This window comes from Dendrobium catenatum, unplaced genomic scaffold, assembly GCF_001605985.2.
Source record: "Dendrobium catenatum unplaced genomic scaffold, ASM160598v2 original_scaffold_103796, whole genome shotgun sequence".
Lineage (NCBI taxonomy): Eukaryota > Viridiplantae > Streptophyta > Magnoliopsida > Asparagales > Orchidaceae > Dendrobium > Dendrobium catenatum.
In genome coordinates, this window is record NW_021422234.1 from 56,414 (window position 1) to 68,540 (window position 12,127).

The 12,127-nt window shown below is 32.3% G+C and overlaps 1 protein-coding gene across 4 annotated transcripts; it reads right to left on the bottom strand.

The window, feature by feature from the left end:
• Positions 1 to 237: 237 nt before the first annotated feature.
• On the bottom strand, positions 238 to 4,097 carry LOC110109117 (auxin response factor 18). 4 transcript variants are annotated; one of them, XM_020840041.2, is made up of 4 exons: positions 3,816 to 4,097; positions 2,549 to 3,639; positions 851 to 1,707; positions 238 to 591 (listed from the first exon to the last, which is right to left on the bottom strand). In XM_020840041.2, exons 2-4 carry the CDS (start codon positions 3,620 to 3,622, stop codon positions 477 to 479), a joined length of 2,046 nt encoding a protein of 681 aa, XP_020695700.1. In that variant the 5' UTR covers positions 3,623 to 3,639; positions 3,816 to 4,097; the 3' UTR covers positions 238 to 476. The 4 variants fall into 4 exon arrangements, with proteins under 4 accessions (XP_020695700.1, XP_020695701.1, XP_020695696.1 ...); XM_020840042.2 differs by having other exon boundaries at positions 238 to 604; XM_020840037.2 differs by having other exon boundaries at positions 3,755 to 3,958.
• Between the last annotated feature and the right edge of the window lie 8,030 nt (positions 4,098 to 12,127).

Here is a 12,127-nt window from a genome sequence, read left to right on the forward strand (position 1 = left end):
TATAGTAATTGATAATTCCATCACATTCTTTATTGTGCAAATGCCTCAGAGTACATTATCTTTGAAATGGTCAGATTAAGGTTTTGTTTGGGACGACTTTCTTACTGTTTCTTAAAGCAGCTTTCTAGTACAATTTTTTGTACTAGAAAGCTGCTTTAAGAAGCATTAATTTTTTGTACTAAAAAGTTAAAGTCGTCCAGACACAAGTTAAGAGAGGTAGCAAACAAACACCAACAATGAAGACTAATCTTCCTTTTTTTTTTCTTTTCTTTTTTTTGAAGTTAAAAGAAACATTAAAAGGAAACAAATCCTTAAGAGCTATAAAAAAGATATTCCTGAGAGGAAATGAATAGTAGAAGATTAGAACTATTTACAAGCATGGAATGGAAACTAAATACTGAGCTAACTTTAGAAGCTCAAAATAACATCAATGCCCAAAGAACAGATTTATGGTATCTCCTACTAAAGATAACTTACTACAAACTTGGAAGAAACTGCTTCTTCAGCTGTCCTTCTAACAAGAGATTTCTCCTATTACTTGCCAATGTTGTTGCACCTCGCATCCATTGATATTGTGAGTCTCCTTGCAACCTTCATGAATTTTCTACGCATGAACAAAAGAAATCAGGATTGGAATGAACTCTGGACTCATTTATTTGCTTGAAATTTTCAAAAACAATTAGTTTACTGAATTCTGTTCTTCATTTGCTTTGATATTTGATGTAGTTAGAAATTACTTTACAAATAGCCTCAACTCTCAAGAACAATACATAAAGAAGTAAAATATTGAGTTTTTAACAATCATTTAAATTCAGTAGAACTTATTCATGGCAGCTTAAGAGCAACTTACGCAAAAGGTTCATCTTCTGGGTGTTTAACTGCGCCGGCTGTATCTCTGTAAATAATACGGCTGGTTAGCTCTGAAATCTCGATTCCAAACATGTTTGTCAATCTCCTGTACATCTCCTCATATGAATCGAAAGCGGAGAGATCGAGGGTGCGGCCGATATTTTCGGACTCCATGAACACCTTGCACTGAACAATCTCTGGACTAATATCATTTGCTTTTAAATCCCAATGCCATGGAAGTCTATCATCAGAAGGTGAACCATCCCCCTTGCCGTTTCGACGAATGCCTGAATCAGATCTATCTGAGTTCATATCCAATGAGCTGTTTAAGCTGAGAGAGAGCTGTGGTTCAGTGAAGATCTGTTTTCCAAAGAGTATGATGTGAGGTTTGTTTGCTTTGGATTCTTTGTTACATTCATTCCCCACACTTTGAGGAGGACAACCAATTTTTAACAAGTTAGAGTCATCTTCATAGATAGGAGATTTAGGAGGAATGAGGCCTGTGGGGATTATGGGAGGCCGTGCGAAGCAATGAATTCCAGAATAGAACAGCCCAGGCTGCAACTTTCTGAAGTGGAGTTCTGGTAGAGATGTGCCATGTTGAATATGCCTGGCTCCCTGTATGCTAGCTGCAGGGGTAGTGCCATCTAGGAGACTGGGAATGAGAGGGCTTCCGACAAACGATTGGCTTGAAATTTGAAGATCGAATGGGGAATCCAGATGCTGGGCGATCCGATGCTTTTTTCGTGGAGGTGAGAATGGTTCTAAATGGATGGCAGACATGGTTGATACAAGTTCCACCAACCAAGGGTTCACACGTTTTACATTCTGCAAAAGATCAGGCTCATCCCATGTCACCTGCAAAGCCATTTTCAAGAAAGAATAACTTATGGCTTAGATGGTTGGTCAACAACAAAAACACTTTGTGCAAGTATAATCTACTAATGATGTAGATGTCACAAAATGTCATTCACATTATGCATTTAGGGAATACTATAGAGGGTTTTATGTTGTGGAACCTAATTTGTTACGCCATGAAGAAAACACGCTAGGCAGATTTAGGCTTCGTTTGGGACAACTTTTTTAGTGCTTCTTAAAGCAGTTTTCATGTATAAAAATTTACATGAAAGTTGCTTTATGAAGCAGTAAGAAAACTGTCTCAAACAAAGCCTTAGTAGTGAGCAAGGAACTGGGGCTGTAAAACTCCTCGATCAAATCATAGTGAAATATGTAGCGGCAGTAATAGGATATAGTCATCAATTGGGTGAATCTATATAAAATTCTTTCCTCTTCAATTTCTAATTTTTGTCACTCTTGATGACTGACTTAGGTTTCATCTATTTCCCAATAGGAGGAATAACATTCATACATTACATCCCATGACTAATGCAATTCAGACATAATTTGTAACTCACCAAAATTAACAAAGCAAAAATGTCACCAGTGAAGCACCAAGAAATGATGAATAAGTTAATTGTTACACTACCAATAGCCTAATTTGTAAATCCTCAGTGTAATTAACAAAGGAAAACCAAGTTAAAAAGAAAAAGAGGGCCGAAGAAGCAACAATACCATACACTAAACTATAAACAGATATTGTGAAAACAAGACAGTAAATAAGTAAATATATACAATCAAATGCACTAGTAGATCCATAATAAGAACAGAAAATTTGTGTATTATAATGCAGGCAACAAACCTCTAGTAATCTCCAAGGAGACCCAGGCCATCTTATAGGATCAGCAACCTGAACTGATGATATTGTCCCCATGAACCAACTTATTCTTGAGGAGTCCTCAGTTTCAAAAGCCATCTTAAACCTCATTCCTGAACACCATTGGACTCTCATGGCAGCTCTCACTACTGATGCTTTTACGACGAACTCCGGTGCAGCAGCCCTCGGATAGTAAACAACCTCGAAAGGAAGCCCACTAGCTGCAAGAGTTGCTGCATCCATAACAGAATCTACCTTCAATTTCCCCTTTCCCTTACTGTTTGGATCAGAATTGATACCACTTATGTTATCATTGTCCCTAAGTAACCTTTTATCTCCATCCATCATGTAAACACCAAATCCCCCAAAGGTACAATTTTTATGATTCCATCCTTCAGATAAATCATGACCAACTTTTGCTCGTCTAATCCCCACACAAAGATCACCATTATCAGTTCTCAAGAACACAACTGAATCACCAGCCACAAGCTTCTTCGCACCCACAAAATTGCTCCAACCAGTTGTGAGCAAATGTCTCCGAGGTGTCCCTCTATAAATATGCCTAAATTTCCAAATCTTTCCATGTAAATCCTTTACTAGAACAATTTGAACAGGTGGAGTGGCCGAGTAATCCAATCTTGGGAATATAGTCTCAGCACAATATCTTGGAACAGAGAAACCACCACCATTATTAGCATCAGATTGGGTTAATGTCTTTACAAAATATAGAGGTTTTTCCTGTATCTCTGACCGGTTGATCCCTAATGAAATTCCTTCATCTTCATCATAATCCAACTCATGAGGCTTTAAAGGAACCAATTTTATCTCAGTGAATACCTCATCAGTGACAGAATCAGCCTTGTATTTTACAGATTTTACACGGCAAAGAATCATAGGGGGAATTTGCATAGAATTATCAAATTCCACAGAGCTTTTTGCATGCTCAGAATGACCTTGAGGTGAGTAATAGACTAAAGAATTTACCAGCGGCATCTGCACCATACCTCCAGCGCAAGCATGCCATAATTGGGAATCCAAGCAATTTTCAATGTTCTTCATTCTTTCTTCTGCAAATCCTGTCAATAATAGAAATAAATACATAAAACTCATGAATTTAATCATTTAGGGGATATTTACTTGCAAGATACAACCAAGATTTAGCCAAGATTTATGATAAACCTTAAATCTTACTGATAGCTAAATCCCATTTCCTCCCGTTTGGTTTTTAAGTCTGCAATTTGATGAATCCTACCAGTCGGATTTTTCCGATTTAAAGACGATCGCTGCCTCTTCTCCTTCTCGCCATGATCTCCTTTTGCGCTTAGTTCAGAACATAGATTGCGTCTTCTGCGCTCACGGCGATTGAATCTCCTTTCGCAGCGGTTTCCGTCCTCCTCCCGGCCTCCTCCGACGAGCTCAACTGTGCGGTGGCTGGAGAAGAAGTGAGGAAGGAGGAGAATGCTGAGAGTGATCAAGAGGACTGAAGAGGAAGCCAGGAGAGAAAGAGAACGCCAAGAAAGAGAGAGAGAGAGAGAAAAGACGGTATTAGTGTTTTTAAAAGTAAGAATTAATATAATTTTTTTGAGAAAGATAATTAATTATTTATATAAATAATTATAATTTAATTTATGTAAAAATGATTTCTAATAATAATTAAAAATTTTAGTTGGCTCATTATTTATTAGTTAATAACTATTAAAATTAAAGTAAGATGCTTACTTGTTGATGGAATTAAGAAAATTATTTCAGCGCAATTATCTGAAACAGCGCAGAAATAAATAAAATAAAAATACAAAATATAGCTCTGACTCTTTGTTTTTCTCTCTCTTCTATGAATTTTTTTTTATATAAAAAAAGATATTGAATAAATGGAAAAAAATCAATAATGTATTTTTATTTGTTTATAAATAATAATAATAATATTTTTAAATGACACAATCATAATAATTATGCAACTTATCTTGATATATTGGTTAAGGAGATTTGGCTACCAATTTAAAGGACTTGAGTTCAAGTCTTGTGTACATAATGTGTGTATGAATTTATTTTAATTGACCTAAATATATATATAAAAAAGAATATAGTTAAAGTTTATGATAATAAATTTTAAGGGGATAAATATATAAAGTTGTGTTCGGAGGGGAATAGAGTAGATCAGCCCTATTAAGCTCAATGATAATAAATTAATAACAATAATATTGAAGGCAATTTTTTTTTCTTCATGTATTTTTATCATCTCATGTTTGCATTTATGTTATTGTTATGTGATAGATAATTCATGACAGTGTAGATTTTTATGTCTTAACTTTGCATGAAAAGACAACATGCATGCACATATAAAGAAAAATACATAAGACTAAGAGTTTTATGTGAAAATTCAGGAAAGAAAAATCATAGGGAATATTCTAGTTGAAATAATCTATTGTGTACTTGAACTTATAGAAGTTCACTCATCTACATGACTTGAGATAATGAGATAATAAAATTGGGAACATTTGATTGATCTTTTGTAGTTATAGTAGTGATTGTTAGAGTAATTGATGGATGATAGTTGAACTATATAGGTTAGATGACATCAATCGAATGACATTGATTAAGTGATGGTGGTTGGACGACAATAGTCAGATCATGATAATTGAATGAGGGTGAATGGACTATGACAATCAGGCATTGGCGGTCAGACAAAGATAATTGGGTGATAGTGGTTTGACAATGATTAACATACCATAATATTGGCTATTAGTGATTGTTGTTGTTAAACATATGATAGAGATTACTAGGGTTCTATAGATATACAAGCTATATCCAATCTCAAGTCTCTCAACTTTGTAACAATATCTTTTATAAAAGTGCAGTTGAGTATACTTTTGTAAGTTCAGGTACATAGTTGATTTTTTTTTCTTGGGTTTCCGAATAAAAACTTTTGTATATTGTACATTCTTCTTTTTTATTTGTGAATGTATTGAATTTTCATGGAGAACTAAGATGCAAGACTCTCTCTCTCTCTCTCTCTCTCTCTCTCTCTCTCTCTCTCTCAATTGTCGTAATTTTTTTGGCGCATAATAGTTTGGAGTTATCTATGAAAAACTTTCTCAACATACTATAAATACTTTTTAATGGCTATAAAAATCAATCCCTCAATTATGAAAATCATAATCAATTTTGTAAAGGCCACTAAGGCCTCAATTTAAATGGTCATATGCATAGCATGGAAGAATTCCAAGTTCAAATCTTTCAACTCATAAAAAGGATATTGGATAAGAAAGAGCATAATTACATCATTATATAGTTCTATCACAAAACTACAATAATTTAATGACACTATTGCAGTGCCTCATCATTATGTGTCAGCTCCTCAGTCTTTCCCTCATTAAGTTTTCTTAGACTATGCTAGTTCAACTCATCATTTCCACGTTGCTTGACCAACATGTAATTTTTTGGTTGTCTTAAAAGACTTAAATCAACCTTATCTTATTGATTTCTTTTTTGATGTTATAAAACATGAACTTTTATGCCTTACTTAGAAGAAATTCCCTTTGAAGGAAAGAAAATTACCATATCTTCAAAAGATCTTGACCTTTAATTGATGCAATTCTCCAACATTTATAAACGCGGGGTTCAAGTTACATGCAATTTTTCCTTGTAATGGGACCTCAAATCCTTATGAGCATATCGACCACCATAAGACCACATGCACATTCAATAAACTTCTGATATAGCCATTTGTCGGGTCTTTCTCAGAACCCTCAAGGGACAAATTCGCTCCTAGTTATTCTCTTTCTTCTAGTAATTTTCATACTCTATCAATCTAGTCAAGCTTTTTTTTTTTTGAATAATTTATTATTAATTAGAAGATCATAAGGAAATCCTTATATCTATTTAAGATTTACTTAAATGATGAAGAGATCTTTAAAGAGCATTTTCAAAGATTTTTTTTTTAAGTACATAAAATTTTAAGAGTGGATTCAGAGTTATTATGAAGTAAATTTATTAGAAGTCTCCACCCTAAACCTTTTTGCTCCTCATTGATGTGAAAAATAATATACTCCTATATTGATCTTATTCATTGAATTGAAGCATACAAAATTATTAATGAGGCCATGAGTATTCTTCAGAAGTAATTTGAATAATATTCATGTAAATATAAAAATTTATAGTGAAATAATATTCCTTGTACCATATTGGGGTTATGCTTGGTTATAGCTGTACATCATGTTTATGTTTATCATATGCATTATATCATTATCATGTAAACTAGTGTTATGTATCTTATGAAATAAACATATATGTGCATCAAGTATATGCAAGAAAGAATGAATGCAAAAATCATGTATGATCATAGAGAGTGTTTTTTATATTATTATATCAATTTAGATCATATCAGAATCATATCAATGCATGTTGTATCAAAAGTTATATCACTATGTATTAATTGTAAGTCATAATTCTAGCTAATTATATTATACCAACCATATGATTTTATAGTATCACATACTATACAATATCATTCTTATTTCACTCAAGACCAATGTGCTCCCAAGGATTTTCTATCTCTATAAATTTTTATAACAACAGACCTTAGTGTCGAAGCACTCCAAAACACATTCATCAAATAGAGAAGACAATGTTTTAGTGCCGCATTGCCACCTAATTAATATCCTTGATTTTCTTATGTTGTACAGAGGGCTTGGTGTCACAATGCTCCTCATGGGCAATTCTATCCTGATCAAAATTTCAAACTAATTTTAATTTATATATCTCTTTTTAAACATTCCAAAAATCAAATAAGCCCATCATATTTAGAATTTTTATGGGGCCCTATTTAGGCCAATAGGTATTCGAATTACTGTACATGTGTGTATTACACTTTACCTCATTGGAATTTTTAAAATAATGTATAGCATATCAAAAATATATTGAATATTTATCTTTCAAGTAAGTTTCTATTTAAATTATGAACAAATTTTTTTATATAAATAATGTTGCATTTAATAAAAATATTTAGAAGCCATGTCCATGAGATAGCCTTAATGGGACATAATTCTCACTAAAAATAGCTCATGGGACATCTGACAGATAGAGTCTCTGCTCACAATTTTTGAAAGGGATATATATGAGGCAATTTTGAAGGGAAGTTAATGGTGGATATGATCATCTCTAAAAAGACTCCATGAGAGTAATCAATTGATATAGATATTATCTCCATCCGGTGTCTTTGTTGATTGTCCAAACCTACTAACCTGCCTGCTTTCTCCGCACTACTCGTTATCATCCACAATTGTTGGATGAGTCTATCCTCATTGCATTTCGATGCAAATGAAATATATCATAACAAACTAAAAAAAAAAAAGATATATTCAATTTTCATCAAAATAAATAACTTCTAGTAAAAAAAATATTTAACCAAATACCTGGTATTTTAAGGCCCAGAGTTTAAAATCTAGTTTTATTTATATTTATTCAAAAAATATAATATAAATATATTAAATATTCCACACGACAATGATCTCATGAGAATTATTATTTTAGAAATGCAATGCGGACCCGACTTAATACAGTGGTTGGATGGCAAAAATAATAATGATAATAAAATCAATATATATATAATAAAAATAATAATTCAACAACTATTTATTATTTTTTATTAAATTTTCTCTCTTTCATTTATCTTTAATTTTTTCAAAAAAGTCCAATAATTTTATTTTATTTTATTTTATTTTTTTGAAGAGAATGCTATGCGTCATGTGTGTGGTGGACCGGTGAGATGAGAGTGCGACGTGCGGTTTGTCGTCTAAAGAATAATAATAATAATAAAATAAATAAATGAATGAAGAGAGAGAAAGCGGGGAGGACAAAGATTCCAGGATCCGGTTCCGAGTCGACCTGAGATGTGGAACCCACAATTTATACCGCTTGCACGTGACCTCCCATCCTGTTTGGGCCCACGTGATAGGCCTGACGTCCTTTCCCTGGCCCATCTCAATACTCAGTCCAATATAGGTGGGCCGTGCCTAGCGTTGTCACGGGCCAACAGGAGAAAGCAAGAGGCCCAACTAGCTACTACAAAAGCGCACCTTAAATCCAATATGTGATTTTTGTTATAAAAGAAACATAATTAATTTCCTCACTAAACAAATTTAATTAGAAGTATTGAGAGTAGAAAATTCAAGAACTTTATGCTTTTATCTTTGATAAGGATCTTTCCTACTCTATTATGAGGTTTAATATATGAAATTAGCTTTATTTTTCTTTAATTAGGAAATAAAAAATCTAGTAATAGTCAAATTTATCATAATAAAAATTAGATGGTTAAGTTAATCACAAAAAATCAAAGAGGTCTAAAGTTGGTAAAAAATAATTTATTCTCAATATTTTAAGATTATTAGTAAAGCCTATGATAATGTATTAAGGCTATTTATCATCCTTATGTGTCTTTTAATAATTTCTTTTTTACATAAACTTTTTTTTTAGTAGATATAAATCATATGGAATATTTTTTTAAGTTTACTCATTAACTCTTATAGCAATAGCTAGGGATTGTGGACCTTAAGTAGACAAAAGTTCGCCTTGAAACACTTGGGATCAAACTCATTTTTCAAACAAAACTTTTGGATGAAGATCATTTAAGTATACTAGGAACTCAACTCTCATTTTTCATTATTTATATGAGATTTTTATATTTATGTGTATCTAATTAAATATGACAATGATGGAAATTATGCAAGAAAGTTTATGTGACTCTACATAACCTTACATGACTAAGATAAGGTTGATGAAGATAGTGATAATGATATACACCTACATCATACATTTAAGTCACACACACACTCTCTCTCTCTCTCACTATATATATATAGTGATTGTTTATTTTATATATATATATATATATATATAGTTCACATTTTTTTTTAATAAGCACATTTTATTCATCCAAAAAAAAAAAAAAGAAGGTTACAACCAAGACCACAAAATAAAAATAAAGATTGCAAAAACTAAAATTGAAGAGAAAGAAAAAAAAGGCAAAGAAGCTAGTCGGGCTCAGTAATTGACACAAGCTTCCAACCACCACCCAGACGCCAGGCCCGAACCATCCGAAGGAAGGAAAACCAACAATCCACATAAAGGACAAGAAGCATCCAGCATCCGAAAAAAGGCCATCAAAATAACAAAAAGATTTACCACCAATAGTTGCAAAAAAGTCACAAAAGTCAAGGTGGTAAGTAAAAAGCCATATCATAGCCCACCAAAAAAAATGTTACAACTGTATCGCTAACCCTGAGTGTTGCGTTAGGTAGTCGATAGAGAGCGTAAAACTTGTCAAATTATTAAGACATGAATGTTAAGTGTTTCGGAGATGAGGATGCTCAGGTGGATGAGTGGTTTTACCCTTAAAGATAGGATATGAAATGAGCATATATGGGAAAAGGTTGGAGTAGCTCTTGTGGAAGATAAGATTAGAGAGAGTCGCCTTAGATGGTTTAGTCACATAAAATGGTGGCCTTCTGATGACCGGTAAGGAAAGTGGAGGTATTAGATTTGACTTATGTTAAGAAATGTAGAGGTAGACCTAAAAAAACTTTGTTAGAAAATATTATGCATGATTTTTCTTTAATAGATTTAAACGAAAATTTGACTTTTAACAAACACAATGGAGAAAAAAGGATTCATGTTGCCGACCCCACGTAGTGGGACAAAAGCTTGATGATGATGTTGTTGTTGTTGTTGATTTAGAGATTATAGCATGTGATATAGTGGACGCTGGTATCAAAAATGATTTTTCATGTGATGATGTGATATGAATAATGAAATTATTTTGCTTTTAATATTGTATGCAAGTTGCGAAAGTAATTAGTGTCTAAAATCGTAAGAAATTCTTAGAAGAAGATTAACTGAAAAACCTCTTCTCATACTCAATATGATACCAATCACTTAGAAGAAGATTACTTACAAGTTATACATCATCTTTAGAAGCAATAAATTTTTATCCTAGTATAAGCTCATTATACAATTATACTTAGCTTTCCTTTATTTCTTTGGTTTATGCTTTCATTTAACTATAAAGACATCAACTTATGCTAATGCTTCTTAAGATTCATTTGGGACGACTTTCTTACTGCTTCTTAAAGCAATTTTTTAGTACAAAAATTAAAATTTTTGTACTATAAAGCTGCTTTAAAAAGCAGTAAGAAAGCTGTCCCAGCGAAGCTTTAATCACCATCAAAATTATATGAAATCTCATCATACGAGAACACAACATAAAAAAGCATACACCCTACAAAAACATGCCCTCCATTTCAACTTTTGTTGCTCAAATGTGTTTGATTTCTATGCATATCCTTGTCATTGAAAAATTAACAGACACAAATACATAATCCATTTTAAGTGTGAGTTAGGTCAATGCATATACAAATTAGGACCTTTTTTCTAATGGCATTATAGCTCACCATCATGCACAATGTCATGCTCAATATTTCAAACTTTTGCTTGATCTCCAACACTACAATTATTTTATCTCAGTTGAATACATATAGATATCTCCAATACTATACAACTCATCTTGATCTGTTGGTTGGGAGCTTTGGCTACCAATCAAGAGGTCTTGTGTTTGAGTCTTGCATACATGATGTATGTGTGAATTTGCTTTAATTGGCCTAGTATCATATTGACTAAGTACTCTACTCTATCTCAAATCCAAATGCCATAATGATTCAAAGAATACCGAGCAAATTCTTTCATTCATATGATCCAATCTGCTAGCTTATCGACATTCCAATAGAGAACTTCATATTCTCCCTATAACTTGAAATAGCTACACATCCCTAACAAAGTTTATCATCCTAAATGTCTCATATATTCTCAATATATCACTTTCATGGATTAGTCAATCTTATCAATTAAATAAATTCAATGACCAACCAAATCAAATTATAAACATTATGCATTACAAAAATTATTAAAAGGAGGCATTTAGTGAGCCTCTATATAAATATAACACACAATTTTAATTGTTAACAAATATGATAACTAATTTGTCATTAATAATTAGCAAAAAGCTATCAGCTATCTAACTCATTTTAGTATCATTTGGGATAATTTTATTACTGTTTTATACAATAATTTTTTAGTGTAATTTCTTTTGAAATTAACAAAAAAAAGTCAAAAGCTATGTCAAATGAGATTAATTATTTTTTGCAGATGCCGAACGTCATCTGGAGACCAATCAGAATGCGCCACGTCGCCCCTGCCTTAAGTACGGTGGCTTGGTACCGCCGACGTGACGCATTCTGATTAGTCTCCAAACGACTACATCTGACCTCCACGTAGAATAATTTCTAATCAAATGAAGTCAATCATTGATAAAAAGCTTTAAGCTTCAAAAGTTTCAAAATTACTAGAAAATTTCATAAGTTTAATTATAAATTTATTTTAGCAAGTTTTCATTAAAAATTATCTATAATTTTATTTTCTTAAAATAACAAATAATAATTTATAATTTCAATCACCAAGACAGTAACATAATATTAAATTTTACTCGAATTTACAAAAAAAAAAAATCTTATGCCA

Coding starts and splice junctions, on each gene's coding strand:
- LOC110109117 (XM_020840041.2), bottom strand. CDS start 3,622: ATGAAGAACATTGAAAATTGCTTGGATTCCCAATTATGGCATGCTTGC. Junction 1,708..2,548: donor CTCCTTGGAGATTACTAGAG/GTTTGTTGCCTG, acceptor ATGGCTTTGCAG/GTGACATGGGATGAGCCTGA. Junction 592..850: donor CCAGAAGATGAACCTTTTGC/GTAAGTTGCTCT, acceptor AAATTCATGAAG/GTTGCAAGGAGACTCACAAT.